This window comes from Macrotis lagotis, chromosome 1 (assembly GCF_037893015.1).
Source record: "Macrotis lagotis isolate mMagLag1 chromosome 1, bilby.v1.9.chrom.fasta, whole genome shotgun sequence".
Classification (NCBI taxonomy): Eukaryota; Metazoa; Chordata; class Mammalia; order Peramelemorphia; family Peramelidae; genus Macrotis; species Macrotis lagotis.
In genome coordinates this window covers 582,551,418-582,570,310 of record NC_133658.1, presented here as the reverse complement: position 1 = coordinate 582,570,310, position 18,893 = coordinate 582,551,418, and the positions used below count along the sequence as shown (strand labels likewise).

Below are 18,893 nucleotides of genomic sequence, written 5' to 3'. Positions count from 1 at the left end.
TGAGAATAATCCCTTACAGAAACAGAACTTGGACAATGGGCTTGGTAGGGGATACAGATTAGGCAAATAAAACAGGAGAACTAGATGAAAATATCTAAGAGTCTCTCTCTCTCTCTAGCCTAGGAGTTTCCTTGACCATTATGATGTCACATAGTATTTTCTTCCTTCTGGTCTTCATCGACTTGGTAACTTCTGGTCATAGAATTCTGAAGCTCAGACACAGGTCATGGCTAGCCAGCAGCGGGGAGAGATCCAAGCAGTGGCTCTACTCTCCCCTAGGGGCCCTAGGGGCCTGGTTATGCATGCCAGGAGGATGGCAGTACCTCATAGGACTGTTCCTCACTCCTGGGCTATGTCTAGCATTTTTGCTGCCTTCAATGTTGTGCTGTTGATCACCATCAGTGGTCTGTTCTTCTCCTTTCCGTGAGTGCATCTCTCTTGATTCTCTGCTCCCAATCTCACAGGCATCTTGCCTTTTCCATGGCCCAGTTGGCTGACCCCTCCCCTTTGAAGGAATTCTGAGTAGATAGGGAGGGTCTACTAGATGGTTCTTCATCTCTCATGGAGATCATAGCATCTCACAGATATCTTTGACTGCTCCCAATCAGTAAGATGTTTACGTTCCTCCAAGCCAATGCCCCTGCTATTCTCTTTAGTCATCTGGGTTGGTCCAGGGTAACCTCAATGTCATTCTCCAGATACTTCAAGACCTTGACTGAGTGGTTGGTGAGTAAAAAATGGCCATTATACTGAAATGGACCATACTCATTGAACTTTGTTCATCAGAATAACCAAGAAGAAAGAAAATTCTCTTTCCCTTATTGCCTTAGAACAGCCCACTTCCTTTCTAATATTATATTAGGACATTGACTTAGGTGGGATGAATGAGATAATATCCAATTCTGGAAGTTTTATTTCAATACATCTTCTTTTAGTCCTACTGGATCCTGGGGGCTGGGATGAGTTGGGATGGGAGGGAAAATCCATAGGGGAATGGAGGGAAAGCTGGAATAGAAATTTAGCCTGAGGTTGGTTTTATTTTCAGTTGCAGGTGGCTTGCTCAGCATGGTGACTGGGTGTCTCCCATCATCACCGGGTTCCTTTTTGTTCCCACTTTGGTCAGTCTCATTTTTCTCAATTTCTCTGACCCTGGCATTCTCCATCGAGGTGAGGTCCCCCCTGCCTGCCTGAGACCTTGTCTTCCAAGAAGTAAAAGGGGACAGGAAGGAGGAGGGTTGGTGGCCATGGATCAGGCAAGTCACTGAAATCTGAAATGTCCCCCTTGGTGCCTCAGTTTCCCCAGAGCACTTACCCTTACCCTTTCTGCCTCTAGAAACCCAAAATTTCAAGTTATAATTCAGGGGACTTCTGAGGCCAAAGTGAGGTTCTGCTCTGAACTGGGAACCAAGAGACTTAGGGGTTCTTCCTGACTCAATCACTATTTGACTGTGTGAGCTTAGAATATCATTCTCCCTTTTGGGGAATAGGTTTTTATATGTGTAAAAGGAGGGAATTGGTCTGGATGATTTTCCTGTTGATTCTTAGAAAAGAGTAAAAGGAGTATTAGGTGGAACAGAAGAAGAAAAACCTAGTAGGTGTGAATCAGGTTGAGAAGGAAAACGTGTTCCTTCTCCCATCCTGGGTCCTGCTTTTCCTTCCCAATACCCCTTTTTCTTTGTTTTCCCCTTGCCTACCTGCCCCACTCATCTCCTCAACTCCACCTTAAAGGGCAGGCCAACCATGACTTTAAAGGTCTGGTTTCTAAATCAAAACAACTCCTGCTGGAAAAGCCACATGCTTCATACACTCAGGTGTCTCTGTAGGGATGTCCCCTGGGCCTGGATGCCACCTGTGACTATCTCTGTTCTACCTCTTCTCCGTGAACTATTCCCTCCTTCCATGGAAGCTTCCAGGGTTCTAGTCCACTGGTGACCAATTGGTTGTGGGGATGTAAGCATCATTGGGTGCTTCCTCCCTCTCTTCATCCCTAGGCTCTGAATGGCAGTGCCCTCTGTCTATCAAGGTGGTGTGGGTGAACAGGAGAGCTTTCCGCCTGCAATGGTGCCAGAGGTGTTGCTACCACCGTCCTCCCAGGACCTACCATTGTCCCTGGTGCAACATCTGTGTGGAGGTGAGTTCTGGATGGGCATCTGGGCTGTTTTCATGACTCCCCCACCTACAGAATCTGTAAGCCAAATTACAAATGGATTATCAATGGCTCACATTTCCTCCTCAACATAATCTCATTGAGGTAAGACATTGAAAGGATTATTGACAGCAAATCTAGTGGACTTTTCTATACATTAGCCCAGCTTCCCACTGCATCACATAAATACATTTACATGAAGCTTTTAAGACTGTTCCAAAACACTCCACATATCCGCTAGCTCCACCACAGAAGGAGAGCTGTGTATATACATATCGGGTATGTCTATAAAAAACAGAGATGCAATATCGTGCTGTTAGGAGATCCCTGGCCTTGGATATCAGGAGATTGGATTTGATTTCCAGTCCTGTCACTAATTATGAGACCTCAGGTAGCAGCATGGTGTGGAACAAGCACTGAGTCTAGACTCAGAAGATGTGGATTTAATCTTACCTTTGACACACACTACCTGTGGGACCTTGGGAATAATTCCTGGATCTCAGTTTCCTCATCTCTAAATTATGAAGAGGGAGTTGTACTTGTCAGCCTGAGAATCCTCCTAGTCTTAAACTCTAGATTCCTCTCTGCAGGGGTCCAGCCTCCGCGGGGTCCTTGGAACCTGACAGGAGGGATAGAGTCCGTGAAATGAGTTGAGTCAACACAGGGGTTAAAGGCAGGAGCAGGGTGACTGTCCGCTGCTTGGATTTATTTTTATAGTCTCAGAATCATGTATGTTTCAAGCAAGCAAGCTGAGATCATTTCCTTGGTTACAAAAGTGTACAATTTTCATCATCAATCATATAGTTCAGATGGTTACAAGTTTTAATCATGTGATTACAAGTTTAATTAATAATCATATAGTTAATTGAATTTCTTATCCCTACTCAAACCATGATGACCTCAACCTGTCTGTTACCTTATTTATTACTATATTGTATAATAGTTAATTCATTTAAAGTTATTAATTAAGCAATTCTTTTAATGGAAAGTTTTTTATATTTTCTGTAAGTAATGTTTTTCGATATACTTCCTTAACAATCTATAGTGAGGGTCTTTATGCTTGTCCACCCATCTGTTAACTCTTACAATAACCAATTTTTCTTTCAGGACTTGTTGGTGGAAACCACAGTTTCTGTGACTTTTTTATTCTTTCCCATGAAACTAAGGCTGCTGGAGTTCACATATCAGTCACCTGTACTAACTATTTTCTCACCATATTTTTCATATATTCCTGTGTATGGTAAGGGGGGAAAAGCTATTAATTTCCCTGGAATTCTATCTGACCCATCTTGTATCTGTTTTCCCTCCTTGGAATTCCCAGTGTTGGGTTTTCCAGAGATTTCATAATGTTGAAGCCTTTTGTATGTCTCAGGGAGAGGCAGTCCTGTTAAATTTGGACAGAGTTTACTATCTGTTTTATTCAAGGAATTTCTCTGAAATCCTTCCTTTATAGTCATTCCACTATTAGGATGAGTAAGTATTGTAATCAATAATAGACCTATAAATATTGGTATGCATGGTATATATATATATATATATATATATATATATATATATATATATATATATATGTTGAAGAAGGAAATATTGTTCCATCAGGCAATGTGACTGCCTTGAGTCTTCTTGCTGCTACTATGTCAAACAGCTTTGAGACCCTGGCTCCCAACACCTCTCCAGAAGGCCACCTCCTTATCTGGAAAATGAGAGGACTGAATCAGGGAGATGATCAATAAGGATCCTCCTTAAGGGTTCAGACGGGTTAGGATACAAGGGTTTGTAGCCTTTTTTGAGTCAATGACACCCTTCTTTGATAGTTTGGCAAAGTCTTTTGATCTTTGTGGTTTTTTTAAGAAAATTGATAATTGAAGGAAATGATAAATTTCAGGGAGAGGGGCAATGAAAAATGGGAATGTAAGTTTGATCCAGGGCAGTTAGTTGGACAGTAGATAGAACACTGGGTTTGGAGTCAGAAAGATTAATCTTCATGAGTTCAAATCCAACCCTAAACACTTACTATGTGACCCTGGGCAAGTCACTTAATCCTGATTGCTTCAGTTTCCTCATCTATTGAATGAAATGGAGGAAGGAAACTATAGAACACCTCAGTCTCTTTGCCAAGAAAATCCCCAATGGGATCATGAAGAATCAGACCTGACTGAACAAAAATTTTTATTCCACCAAAGTAAAATCTACTCAATTACCGCAGATGCTGTGCTAAGAACCTATGACTTAGGATTCTTACATTCTATATTTCCACAAATGCACTTATTTCTCTTTTGGGACTAGGAGAAAGCTAGGGCTTTTGCTCCTCTTATTCTCAACTGAGAAAACCATGTGTGGGTGCTTGTGAGAGTTTGCATAAGGGGTAAGGTGGGAGCAAGGAATGGGGAAGGCAGTGTAGGGCCAGGAAAAAAAAAATTCTGTTCCTTGCTGACTCAAGTCTTTGGGAAACAAAACCCAGAATTCCAGGCCAAGAGTCATTCTCAGAATAATCTAAAACTCATTTATAACACTTTTTATCAAATGACTTTTCATTCATGTTCTAATGAGATAATGAGTAGAAAACCTCAACCTTAAAATTCTATGTAATTGCTAGCTATTATATTTTCTCATTTGATCCTCATACCAACTCTAGTTAGATAGGCAGGAAAGGTGTAATTAGCATCCTCATTTTACTGTTGAGGAAATCAAAACTCTGAGAGGTGATGGGTTTTGCCCAGAGTCGCATACTTTCTTATGCCAGAGCCCAGGTCTTCTGATTTCTGGTCTGACTTTTCTCTTCATGGCCCTAGGCTACCTTTCTGAAAGAATGAACTCACAACCCCAGGCTTACCAGGCCAAGGAGTTAAATTTATGGACTAATTGGTCTCTCTTTCTATTTGTAGAAGGGCAAAAAAAGTGAGTTCAAAGGAAAGGGTTTAAAAGTGGGGAAGTGTAAGGAAAGGGAGAGGGCTTTGAGCTTTGGGTATTCCTTAGTTGAGCCTCCTAACTCCCCTCCATCCTCTCCTCCTAGGATTTTGATCACCATTGCAAGTGGGTCAACAACTGCATTGGCCAACGCAACTTCCGCTGCTTCATGCTGCTGGTGGTCTCCCTCTGCCTCTACACTGGATCCCTGCTTTCCAGCTGCCTGTTCTTCCTCATCCAGACTTCCCAACAGCCCTTCTCCGTGGATAAGGCCTTTGCGTATCCTCTTCGGGGCCACTGAGGCTGGGGCTTCATGAAAAAGGATGGGGTCTGAAGGGAAGGGCAGAGGAGGGGAAGGGGCAGCAGGCAAAACTGGGATGATAATCAAGACATAGGCCTATGCAGAAGGAAGGGGGCCAGGGGAGAGGAATACAGATAGAGAAAGGGGCTTAAGATGGGGAAGGGCAATGAGGATAGAAAGGGAAGGTGGGGTTAATGATCCTGGGGGATAGGTGAGGGAGGGAGGACCAATCAGAGAATTGGGGGGAGAGCAAGGAGTGGTCAGGAAAGAGGAGTAAATCTAGGCAAGGGTTTAAAGAGAGATACTATGGCCCAGGAAGAGGAATGAGAAAAAGGGGAGGGATCAGAGAGGAGGGCAGTGAAAATGGGGGGTGATGGGTCAGAGGGAGGGACAGGTAAGGCAGAAGGAATAGGAATGGACCAGAGAAGAAACCAGGAAAGGGACTAAGGAGACGGGGAAGGGAGATGAGGGCAGCAGGGAAGGACGAGGAGGTACAAGTTCCCCCCCTTAGCCCAGCCCCAGGATTGTGGTGGCCATCCCTGCCGCTGCCTTCATGCTGCCGCTGCTGCTGCTACTGGGGATGCAGGCTCTGTCGGTGAGCTCCGCTGAGCGTTCCTATGAGGTCAAGGTACCAGAGGCCAACTGGGGCTTGAGCCTTGGCCTGGGGCTGGGGTGGGGGTGGGAGGGTGGGGGTGGGGGGGTTCTCAAGAAGTGTCCCAATGATTAAAATGCTGCACTTGGAATCTGGAAGAACGAGGTCAAAGTTTGTCCTGGGCCCTGTGGCACTCTGGTCAAGTCACCTCCTCTTAGCCTCAGTTTTCTCATCTGTAAAATGGGAACCTTAAGGATGCTTACCTTCCTTACCTTGAAAGCAAAATGAGATACCATATGAAATGCCTTGCAGATCTTAGAATGACAGTTTTTATTATATTCATCACACATAGCCAGTCTCTCTGCAAGGAAGGCATTGCTTTGGGGCGATGACCCTAAGATGAGATGAGCCTAGGGCCTTTGAGATGCTTATATTCTAATGAGAAGTTTGTGGGAAGTGGGGGAAAAAACTAAGACAAGTGTATCAGATGACTTAGAAGGACAAGACAACCTCACTAAATAGCAAGTTAACCACCCCTCTCTTCCTGCCCCTCCAGTGCCGATATCTGCAGGGATATAATCCATTTGACCAGGGCTGTGCCAGCAACTGGTATTTAACCTTTTGTGCACCACTGGGACCTAAGTGAGTTGGGGCCCCAACCTGAGTGGGTCATTCCAGAGATGGAAGGGCCATGCCAAGCTCCCTAGCCCTTCCTTGGCCCCCTCCCTTCTCTAGTCATCAAATTGCATTCTTTGCTCCTTTCCTCAAGCCTCTCGTCATGGCTTCTCATAAAGAACAAGTGTAGAGGGCAGCTAGATGGTGTGGTGGATAGAGCACTGGCCCTGCAGTCAGGAGTACCTGAGTTCAAATCTGGCCTCAAACACTTAATAATTGCCTAGCTGTGTGATCTTGGGCAAGTCACTTAACCCCACTGCCTTGTTAAAAAAAAAAAAAAGAAGAAACTAAAAAAAACCTGATGTGGCTTGTGAGCTGAGTTGCTTCCTGGCTTTGCACTCCCTCCCAGTCTTCCCTGGACTCAGTTTCTCTAGAAGTAGCTCTTTACCTTCAAAGGATGGGGTGGGGATATTGGAAGCAACTCATCCTGAAGCAATGCCAATATTTAGGGCCAAGACATTAGAGTTCTACGAGAGAGCATAGATGTGTTGTTTCCTTTTTCTAGGTACATGGCAGAAGCTCTCCGTTTACAGAGGGAGGTGGGGCCAGGCAGGGCCCGAATCCCCAGCTTACATTCCTCTCAGTGGCATGCTGCCCCTTGTCCGGTTCCTTTGTCTTATTCTCACTCAGCCAGAGTGTCTTGTCCCTACACTATCTCTGTGCCCACTCTTCGTTCTTCTAGTGATGTTCCAGGCCTTCACCCTACCAACCTACCAAGATCTCACCTGGTCAATGCTTCAGGCTCCCAATCTGCTCCTGTCCTGGCCCCCCCACTCTTCCACATGAAACCGTGGAGGTCTGGGAGAGATCCACTGGAGGATGGGGAAGCAGCCTCTCAGCAAAAGGTAAGGAATGAGGGGCGGCTAGGTGGTGTGTGGATAGAGCACCCAGCCCTGGGGTCAGGAGTACCTGGGTTCAAATCCAGCCTCAGACACTTAATAATTACCTAGCTGTGTGGCCTTGGGCAAGCCACTTAACCCTGTTTGCCTTGCAAAAACCTAAAAAAAAAAAAAAAGGTAAGGAATGAAGGGGAAGGGTGTATGTAATTATGAGGAGGTCCAGGAAGGGAGGACCCCAGGAGATACTAAATTTAGGGTGACAGACTCTGCTGAGCATATTGGGTCTTTCCGATGCAAAGGTCCAGACTGGTCACTACATCTCTCTATCCATGATAAAGGATGGATGAACACAAAGGTTGCCTGAAGTATGTCCAGACTCGGGGTGGGGGAGGGAAGTGGAGTAGAGGGGGAGTAGCCTCACCCTATCCTAATTCACTGTGACCCTCATGGGATGTGAAAAGGCAGCCAGGTAGAGAGGAGAGGGTCTTGTATTGGTGGCCGAGAGCTATGGTTTCTAGCCCCAGCTCTCCAGTTTACTAGCTATGTGATCTTGGCTAAGTAATCTCTCTCTGGGTCTTAAATTCTTCATTGTAAAAGAAGACAGTGAACTCTAAGGTCCCTTTCTATCCTTTGCTCTATGAAGGTAACCTTGAGATATTGAAAAGGGAGTGTGTGTGTGTGTGTGTGTGTGTGTGTGTGTGTGTGTGTGTGTCTGTGTGTCTGTGTCTGTGTGTCTGTCTGTGTGTATGAGAACTGGAAGATGAGTTTCAGGGTGGGGGGAATTCTCAGAGCACTTTGGGTATGTCCCCAATTGTTTCTCCCTCTTTGTTCAGCTTCAGAGTGTGAGTGTTATTCCTCCACTGAAAGAGGTCCAGAGACAAGCTTTGGGGAGACACTCACCTGGAGATGGCCCTTGCCAAGAAGCTGTGTTATGTCAAGACCACGCTTCCCTGGGCTCTCTCCCTTGAGCCACAGTATGATGGACTGGCCATTCTCAGATCCTATTCTGGCTCCCACTGATGGGAGGATTTGATTCCCTTGGAGAACCTATTAAATATCCTTTGATTAACTTCCTAGAGCAACGTGGAAAGGACACTGGATGGATGCATCAGTCTTTGTCATTTACTGCCTAGAAGACGTTATGGAAGTCACTCTTTTGAGTTCACATTTATTTATCGGTAAAATGAGAATAACTTAGATTGAAACAAACCTTTCTTCTAGTTCCTATATTTTGTGGTTCTTAAATATTCATCAAAGAAGAATATCGACACTGTCCCAAGAGACAGCCAACACTTGCCTCTCCTGACTGATGTGACTGCTGCTACTCTCTGGCTGAAGGGGGCAGCAGACAGTTATTTATGACTGCCAGGATGGTGCATCTCATTCTTGGTCTAGGACCTTGGGGGTTATGAAATGCTTGGTGTTACTGAGTCTCCCATTCCCACCATGTTTACCTCTGTTGGGATTTACACACAGCTACGGAGACCATTCCCTCTAGTCACTGTTAGCATCAACAACACAAGATTAAAAATGTGTGATTTATTTTTGGTGGGGGGTGGGGGAGACACCCAAAAGAATACCCATGAGTCTACATGTGGTGTAGGGCTGCACTTGGAGTCTTGAAGACCTATGTTCTAATCCTACCTCAGACTCAATCCTAGACCTCAGTTTCCTCACCTGTAAAATGAAGTTGAGCTAGATAGAGATGGCTTCACTGTAAAGCAGCTAGGGGACACAATAGATAAAGTACTGGGCTTTTATTGAGCAAGATTCATTTGACTGAGTTCAAATCCAGATTCAGATAACTTATTGGTAGTGTGACCCTAGAGAAGTCACTTAACCCTATTTGCCTCAGTTTCCTCATCTATAAAATTACAAACCTCTCCAGTATCTCTGTCAACAAATTGCCCAAATGGGGTCACAAAGAGTCACATGCAACCGAACAACAAAAGGTCCTTTCCATGTCCTTGTTAGGTTTCTTCTACATTTATTCCAGACCCTGGCCAGGAAGCCCAGGGTTATGCCAGTCAGTCCACTCAGGAAAATCAATCCCACTGTTCTCAATTCCATCCCATTTTTATGTAGGTGAAATAAAATATAAATGAACTGACTTTGGTCCAGAAAGGAGGGAAACAGATTTATACAAATATTAAAACCAACAAAAAAAAAAGTTAACCATAGTGATGTGTAGAGGATCAGGGCTGGTCCCACCTGTAAAATCTAAGGATAGGGAAGGTTATGAACTGAGGTGGTATGGAAGTCAGGAATAGTGAGTTGAGTCAATATTTTAAAATTTCAGGATCTAGCCCCAAATTTAAATAGCTAAAGTACAGTGGGTTGACTTCAATTAAGAAGTAAAATCTGCAAAGGAAAATAGTCTCATCAAATATAGTCTTAAGAGTAAGGTCTAGTCCTGCTTCATATCTGGCTACTGGACCAGATGCCCCTGGAGGAGAAAGTGAAGTTGGTGACTTAACACAGCAGCCCCTTACTCAAATCCAATTCACATCTTGTCATGACATCACTTCCCTGATGTCATAATCTTCTTCCAGAAGGAGAAACATCAAGTATTTCAATTGGCAAGTAGTGGAGTCAGGATCAGAACATGTCTTAAGGGGCGGTTAGGTGGCACAGTGGATAGAGCACCAGCCCTGGAGTCAGGAGTACCTGAGTTCAAATGTGACCTCAGACGCTAATTACCTAGCTGTGTAGCCTTGGGCAAGACACTTAACCCCATTTGCCTTGCAAAAACCTAAAAAAAATCAAAACATGTCTTAAGATCTAAATACAGCATTTTTCTTCCATTAATATCACAGATGTCCCTTGGGAACTTCAATGCACCTTTGAACCTCCAATTCCAGTAGGAATTCTGCTTTTAGTATCTTCTTGATTTCCACAGGTGTAAGGTCCTTTATGAGTTCCTGGATCATCCTTTTTGTAACCTGTTCTAATAGCCACCCATCTCACTTTATCCAACTAGTGTCTCCCCCTAAGAATCCATGAGAGGCTTGGACCTCATAACTTCCAGGTCCCTCCCATCTCTGAGCTGGGGCACAATGTACCAATATATCTCTTATTTCTAATCAATATGTCAGGTATCCCTTTCTCCCTTGACCCTGAGTCTGTAGCCCCAACCCTTTCAAGATGCCTCTGAGCCATGCCCCATGCCAACCCCTTGTCACCCAGATAAAACATTTTCACTATACATATTTTCATGATAAAAAGCAACCCCAGTCTGGTCTTAGGAGGTCCCCATTACTTTAAAAAAAAAACCCACAATACTTTAAAAATACCTGACTCCTCTGCTTACATTGTAAAGTTGAAACCACTAAATATCCTGTTAGTAGTTAAGAGTCATTTCATACTCATGTTTCTGTGTAAGAGTGAGGGAACACACACACACACACACACACACACAGACACACAGACACACAGACACAGACACACACACACACACACACACACACACACACACACCAGGACCTAACTACATTCAGACCAGGACTTGGCTTAGAAAGGAGCAATGCTCAAAATTGTTCTTATATCTTCTTCTTTGCTTGGGGACCAACCTAGGAAAGGAGGGAGCTCTAGTTTCTAAAATTAGCCTAGGAAGGAGTCTTGAGAAGGAAAAAATGGTCCAAGAACCCCAGTAACAGCCTAGGCTAAGGAATGAAGGAGAGAAGATGGGGTGACCTGAGATACCTCAATCCAGGCTTGATAGGGTTCATAACCTCCCCAAATTCTTCATCTCCTAAAGTTTTATCTCCCAGTTGAGATAATTGATTGACTTATAGACTATAGCATGGGCCAATATCATAGGGTTGCTAATGTGCAGTAGTAGACAGCTAAAGGATGCAGTCGAGTCAGGCATGGAGTCAAAAAAACTAAGTTGAAATCCAGCCTCACACACTAGATGTGTGACCTTGGGTTAATCATTTAACCCTGTTTTCCTCAGTTTCCTCATATGTCAAATGAACTGGAGAAGGAAATGGTAAACTCTTCCAGTATTTGTGCCAAGAAAACACCAAATGGGATCACTAAGAATCAGACATAACTGAAAAATACTGAATATCTAGTAGGCTCCTAAAGTAGTTAGTAAATATCTCCAAACTTGGGCTCATAAACATTTTAGCCACCTTGTCAAGGGACTTTGGAGAGCTGACATTGTTTGGACTCCTTACTTTGTACTCCAAAAGTTCAAACTTTCCAAGTCATAGTTCCAAAGAATAAGCCATATTATGGCTAATCTCCTTTTGGAATTCTATACTTTATTTTTCAAATTATATGTTAAGACACTTTTCAACATTCATTTTTGTAGTTTTCTCCCATCCTTCTTTCCCTCCATGCTAAGATAGCAAATACTGATAGAGGTTTTACATGCAGAATCATGTTATACATATTTCCATATTAGTCATGCTGTGAAAAAAGAATCAGAACAAAAGGGAAAAACCATGAAAAAGAAAAAACATTTCAAAAGGTGCAAATATTGGACTTTGATATTCATTCAGTCTCCATAGTTCTTTCTCTGGATGTGGATGGCATTTTCCATTACAATTCTTTTAGATTTGTCTTTAATCATTGTATTTCTGAGAAAAGCTGAGTCTATCAGTTATTCATCGCAGTGATGTTGTTGCTGTACAATGTTCTCCCACTTTTGCTCACTTTGCTCAATTTTTCTGAAATCCTCCTGGTCGTCATTTCTTATAGGACAGTAATGGAATCCTAGGCTTCTCTATATAAAGCTCCACTTCAACTTTCTTCCTAGACCTTCCCATTACTCTCTGTGTTTTTCCAGAGTAAGGCCTGCCAAGGAGATTGTGCCTTGAGTTTGAAATAAAAGCAATCCTCTGGCAAAATCACATAATTATTGTATTACTTGGACCAGCCCAAGGTGTTCTCCCCGTGGAGAAGTTCTAACAAGTGCCCATTCCTAGTAAGCCTAGGAATCTTGCCACTAGGTAGTGTAGTGGATAGAGCACTGTCCCTGGAGTTAGGAAGACCTGAGTTCAAATGCAGTCTCAGATACATAATGATTACCTAGCTGTGTGGCCACTTAACCCCATTGCCTTGCAAAAACTAAAAAAAAAAAAAATGTACATTACAGCTCACTGTGCAGTAAGTACTTGGTATAAAAGTATTGAGATCTTCTCACCTTGCCCCAGTTCTATCTCCTTAATCTCATTTGGAAGCACTTTCCCTCACTTTGAAGTGAAATTTCTGACTCTCTAGCCTACTCTGTTCAGCCATCCCAGGGTAGATGCTGGTTCAGTCCACTTGAAAACCCATTCTTAATTAATCTCTGGGTCTCCATGTTGAAAGCTGGAGAGGATAATTTGGGTGTAGAATCCTCCCCCTCCAGTATCACTTCTTCCTCTCCTCCACCTCCAACCCCTAGACTCACATCACCCCACCCATCTTTCCTTGGGTCCTGATAAGAATGGAGAATTATCAGGACAGTCCAGCCTTTATGGGGCTGATAACCCAGACCAGGCCCAGAAAACTCTGTTGACCCCCACCTCCCACCCAATAGAAATGTAAGAGGTATTCTGACCAAGAGAGAGCAGTAAATCCTTAATTTTACGGTGACAGTAATTGTCTGCTTAATCCCTGGAATTGAAGATACCTATAAGGCATACATAGGACTATGAGTTCTATCTCTTCCCACTTCCACTCCTCCCCCCTCCCCCCCAATAGGTCCAAACCAACCCTCAAACCCTCTCAAACAAATAAGACCTCTGAGAAGGTTGGGGCAAGTTTCTTCCCAACAACTTGGTCTCGTTTGGGGGTTCAGAAGGCTAGTTTAGTTCTGCTGTTCACTGTGACCTCTGGCAAGTCGCTCAACTTCAATTTTCTAATCTACAAAATGAGATTAAACTAAACAATCATATGAACATACCAGCTCCCATGGCTTGTCTGGTCCTGGGGAGTTTGGTAAAACAGTTTTCCACCTAGGGTTTTCCACCCAGGTAGATAATTCCTCTAACCTCTCTTACACTTTAGAGTGAGTGCTTTGGGTTCCCATTGGAAACCCCTTCTACTCTCCTCTGCCCCTTAGCAGAAAGTCATTTGGGTAGAGAAAGAACTCTCGTCCTCTTCCTCTCTCTCTCTCTCTCTCTCTGTCTCTCTCTCTCTCTCTCTCTCTCTCACGCCCTCTCACTCGCTCTTGCTCTCAATCCTGATTTCCTTGGAAAGAAAAAGACACTTTAGCTAAAAAGAAGTATCTTAGGCTTCCCAAGAAACTGAACCTGGAAAGTTAAAGAGCCAGAGGTGTGTCATTAAAAATTTAAAGGTACTATCTCCAAAGGTGGAAAAACAGATGTTTGCATTAAATTTAATCTGCATTGCTAACATTTTTAAAACCACTTTCCTGTTCAGTTGTGTCCAACTCTTCACCTTTTGGATTTTTCCTGGCAAAGATACTGAGGTGGTTTGCCATTTCCTTCTCCAGCTCATTTTACAGATGAGGAAACTGAGGCAAATAAGGTTGTGATGTGCCCTGGGGTCACTAATATGATAAGTTTCTGAGTCAGGAATTTGAAGATGAGTCTTTTTGACTCTGGGCCTGGAACTCAGAAGACTAGACAATAAAACAATAAATCAAACCTTAATTTATATCATTTATTGATTTTCAAGCTGAAAGTTTACACTGAAAATTTAACCAGCTTTCCCTAAGGCATGTTGAACTGACTGCAGTATACCCCTGGAAACAGTACAATACTAACAAGGAAAATTAGGATCCAAGAAGCATGGCTTCTGGTCCTAGCTCTTTTGATGACTTGCTATATGACTGGGAAAGCTAATTTTTTCTCTGGATCTCAGTTTCCTTGTCTGTAAAGTAAAACAATTGAACAAGATCTCCAAGATCCTCTCCAACTCTAATATACCATTGTTCTAAGGTAGACTTAGGATCAGGGAACTTAAAAATCGTCTCATTATTGAGGGGAAAGAAGAGAAAGAAGAAAAAGGAAAAGGAAAAGAAAAGTAGGAAACAAAAAAAGGAAGGAAGAAAGGAAAGAAGGAAGGAAGGAAGGAAAGAAGGAAGGAAGGAAGGAAGGAAGGAAGGAAGGAAGGAAGGAAGGAAGGAAGGAAGGAAGGAAGGAAGGAAGGAAGGAAAGGAGGAAGGAAAAAAATATTCTACATCCAGTAGTTTCCTCATGTGGAATGTGTGGATAATAAAAGTAGCTTTCTCATGGGCTTTTTGTGAAGATCAAATGAGCTGACATTGTAAAATGTTTTGTAAACTTTAAAGAGCTCTATAAATGCTGCCTATTTTTAGTTTTAAAGCCAGGATAGGGTGCTAATTGGAGAGGCAGGCATAGACCTCAAAAGATAAAGGGTACATGGCAGCAGATGATAAGTGGCAGAGCAGCAGCACAGGCAAGAGAATTTAGGGTCCTGCAGCTGGGTCTGGAATCGGCAGGATGTGTTCATTATAGTTGTGTGATCTTGGGCAAGCTACTTCTCCCTCTTTGCCTCAGTTTCTTCATCTATAAAATGGGCTGGAGATGAAAATGGTCAACCACTCCAGCATCTTTGCCAAGACAACCCCAGATGGGTCTTCCCTTCCCTTCTTGTTTTTTGCTTCCTCCTTCCCATTCTACCTCCTTTCCTTTTTTTTTTTCTTGCAAAGCCAGAAAAGTTGGCTTTGCTCCTGTGGCCCTTCAAGAGGACCAAAAACGGAGCAGAGATGATAGGAGCAACCACTGGATCAGCCATGAGCACCGCCCCCCCCCCCAAAAGTACCTAAAGCTAGAGAGAGGCTCACTTCTGATAATAAATTGGCCAATTTCCCAGAGACATTTTAGCATTTGACCAGCAGTAAGGCCCTGATAATCCAGCCCTGCCCCTACCCTGCCCTCTGCCCTGCCTTGCCCTGATGCCAACCCCCCCACCCTTGGGACTGCCTTCTTAAAAGTTGTTTCCTCTTTCTTCTATTGGAAAGCCTCATTAGCACAAATGTGGTGTAGCTCTGGGGGGAAGATGAGTGCTAAGAAGAAATGAGGGGGAGAGGAAGGATGAGCGTATTATTTCAGCCTTTGTCTCTGCAGGAGAAGTGTAGTCAGTAGGAAATATTGTCTAAGGAGTCAGAAAATGGTAAACTCTTCATGAAAAGTTTAGACATGCATCCCACCCTCTTCCAGCCAGGGCACAGACTGTGTTGTACCATGGGGTGAGGGGGCAGGAGACAGGACTCCCCCCCCCCAACTGATCTCGCCACTGCCAGGATTTTGTGATTTTTGGAGACAAGGTCTGGCTTTCTGATGTATTAAACCTTTGTGACTTTGGGCAGTTATCTGTAGACATGACATTTCTACCTCTCTCCCTCTCCTGGACTTTAGGCTTTCAGTTCAGTGAAAGCAGGGTCTGCCACACAATTATCTTTTGTACCCTAGGGTCCAACACAGTGCCCTGCCCACAACAAGCCCCTAGTAAAGGTCAGTTGTGGCTGATATTAATGAAACCCAGTTCCAGGAATCACAGTGGACAGAGAAAATGTGTTCAAACTTAAGCTCTGGACTGGAGTCAGGAGATTAGAATTCTAGTCTTGGTCCTGTTGCAAATTTATTAACTCACTATGTGACCTTCAACTCCATTCATTCATTCCTTCATCTAACTAATAAATCCAAATACTTAATAAGTAACTCTTCTATTCTAGATATCTCCTAGGCACTAGAGATACAAATGAAAAGATTAAAACAATTCCTACTTTCAGGGAACTTCCATTCTTCTTGCCCATGAACTTCCCCCTACCCCTGATTTCTTTCTTTAAATGCATTTTTATTTTTAATGTTCATTTAAATTTTTGATTTCTTCATTACTTATTAGAGAAATGAAAATTAAAGCTTCTCTGAGTTACCACCTTATACCTCTCAGACTGGCCAATATGACCAGAAAGGATAGTGATCATTGTTGGAAGGTTTGTGAGAAATCTGGGACACCATTACATTGTTGGTGGAATTGTGAACTCATCCAACCTTTCTGGAGAGAAATTTGGAATTATGCCCAAAGGGCAACAAAAATGAGCATGCCCTTTGATCCAGCAATACCACTACTGGGTCTATATCCTGAAGAGATGATGAAAAAGGGTAAAAATATCACTTGTACAAAAATATTCATAGCAGCCCTGTTTGTGGTGGCAAAGAATTGGAAATCAAGTAAATGTCCTTCATTTGTTGAATGGCTTAGCAAACTATGATATATGTATGTCATGGAACACTATTGTTCTATTAGAAACCAGGAGGGATAGGAATTCAGGGAAGCCTGGAGGGATTTCCATGAACTGATGCTGAGGGAGATGAGCAGGACCAGAAAAACACTGTACACCCTAACAGCATCATGGGGTTGATGATAAACCTTGATGGACACACTTATTTCATCAGTGCAACAAATCAGGGACAATTGTGGGCTGTCTGCAATGGAGAATACCAGCTGTATCCAGATAAAGAACCATGGAGTTTGAACACATTAATTTAGGAAAAAAAACCTGCTAACTTGTCTGATCTTGATATCTCTTATACTTTAAAGATATGATTTCTCTCTCATCACACTCAATTTGGATTAATGTTCAACATGGAAACAATGTAAAGATTGCCAAATTGCTTTCTGGGGGGGGAGTAAGATTAGAGGAAAAATTGTAAAACTCAAAATAAATAGAATCTTTAATAAATTTTTGATTTTTGAATTCTCTCCCTCACTCCCATCCCTCCCTCACCCATTGAAAAGACAAGCAATGTGAGATTCATTATTTGTGTGAAGTCATGCAAAATATATTTCCATATTAGTTATTTTGCAAAAAAGAAAAGCAAGAAAAATAAAATGAAAAAATTATGCTTCAATCTGTACTCAAAGTTCATCAGCTCTCTATCTAGGAGTTGTAGCATTTTTTCATCATGAGTCCTTTGGAATTGTCTTGGATCATTGTATTGATCAGAGTAGCAAAGACTTTCATATTTAATCATCATTACCACATTGCTCTTATTGTGTACAATGTCGAAGGAGCTTCCATTTAAAGAGGGAGATAAATAAGGATATTTATTTCCTCATCTGTCAAGGGTCAGATAACTAAAACGATTGAGAATAGCTTACAAAACATTTTCCTGAGGTTTTTGCCTCTAGGGGAGAGAGGGAGAAGATTTAGTGGAGGAAAAGAAGGTCATTGAAGAAGGAAGGGGGAAATTTTGTCCTTAGGAAAGTCCCTTGTTGCTTCTGCTTTCTATCTGATGGTTAGATGTTTTTTTTTTTCTTTGCTTTTGCTTGGTGCTGAGTGTGAAATCAAAGATAGAAGCAAGAAACAACAGTGGCCATGGAAGGTTGCTGAGCATGGGAGTCACTGGACAAAGAGGGTATGTGGCCAGTTGGCAAGATATCAAACCCAGAAAGGGGAAGAAACCTTTTAGAGGTGAAGGCAGGATTCCAACCCCTTACAGAAACCATAGCCTTTATCTATGAATAAATGACACAAAGATTTCCCAACTTAGATCAAGAGTCATAGTATCATGAGACCCCAGAGAAGGAAGTCATCTATTTTAGTCTCTCATTTTGTTTCTTTTTCTTTCTATTTTTTTTTAAATCCAATGATAACATTCTGTTTGGATGTTACAGGAACTTCCCAATGAAAGCACCCACTTCAACCCACCCCAAGGTTTTTGCTGTCATAAATAATACTGCTATGATTATTTTTGTACACATGATTCTTTCCTTGTTGTTAATAGTCTCCACTCCAGTAGTAGAATTTCTGGGTTAAAAAAGTATGCACTATGAACATGGCTAGGTGGTGCAGTGGATAGAGCACCGGCCCTGGAGTCAGGAGTACCTGAGTTCAAATCCAGCCTCAGACACTTATTAATTACCTAGCTGTGCGGCCTTGGGCAAGCCACTTAACCCCATTGCCTTGCAAAAAAAAAAAAAAACAAACCAAACCTTAAAAAAAAAGTATGAACAGTTTAGTAATTTATTCTATATACATCTATTGAAGTATATTTGTAAACTATTTTACAGATTAATTGGACCAACTCATAGTTCCAGCAACAGTGAATTAATTTGCCTTTTTCCACAGGCAACAAAGAGTTTTCTTGTTGCAGGATCCTATGGATGGGAAGGGACATTTGAGGGCCCTTTCAGTCAAAAATGTGTCTTACTCTTCATTACCCCGTTTGGGGTTTTCTTGTAAAGACACTGCAGTGATTTGCCATTTCTTTCCCCAGTTCATTTTAAAGATGAGAAAACTGAGGCAAACAGGGTTAAGTGATTTGCCCAGGGTCATGCACTTCAAGTATCTGAAGCTGGATTTGAACTCATGATGAGTCTTCCTGATTTTCAGTCCAGTGCTCCATCCACTGTGTCACCTAACCCCAGAATCTAATATGACCCCCCTCAATTTATAATGTGAAAAACAAGGCCTATTTAAATGAATTGGTAGTAACTTTGCTAATT

At 42.6% G+C, this 18,893-nt stretch overlaps 1 protein-coding gene across 4 annotated transcripts; it reads left to right on the top strand.

The window, feature by feature from the left end:
- Window positions 1–224: 224 nt before the first annotated feature.
- ZDHHC19 (zDHHC palmitoyltransferase 19) lies at window positions 225–8,642 on the top strand. Of its 4 annotated transcripts, none has more exons than XM_074214762.1 (8): window positions 225–423; window positions 1,052–1,167; window positions 1,992–2,131; window positions 5,160–5,332; window positions 5,877–5,982; window positions 6,503–6,588; window positions 7,127–7,466; window positions 8,294–8,642. In XM_074214762.1, the coding sequence occupies exons 1-8, from the start codon at window positions 227–229 to the stop codon at window positions 8,426–8,428; spliced, it is 1,293 nt and encodes a 430-aa protein (XP_074070863.1). In that variant the 5' UTR covers window positions 225–226; the 3' UTR covers window positions 8,429–8,642. The 4 variants fall into 4 exon arrangements, with proteins under 4 accessions (XP_074070863.1, XP_074070864.1, XP_074070865.1 ...); XM_074214763.1 differs by having other exon boundaries at window positions 1,046–1,167; window positions 5,877–5,949; XM_074214764.1 differs by having other exon boundaries at window positions 1,046–1,167; window positions 7,304–7,466.
- Window positions 8,643–18,893: the final 10,251 nt, after the last annotated feature.

What these genes read in the sequence shown, in the direction of transcription:
- ZDHHC19 (XM_074214761.1), top strand. Translation starts at nt 227, where the DNA reads ATGGCTAGCCAGCAGCGGGGAGAGATCCAAGCAGTGGCTCTACTCTCC. An exon ending in GGTGCAACATCTGTGTGGAG is followed by an intron (nt 2,132 to 5,159) that starts GTGAGTTCTGGA and finishes CTCTCCTCCTAG; the next exon opens with GATTTTGATCACCATTGCAA. An exon ending in TCCGTGGATAAGGCCTTTGC is followed by an intron (nt 5,333 to 5,876) that starts GTATCCTCTTCG and finishes GCCCAGCCCCAG; the next exon opens with GATTGTGGTGGCCATCCCTG.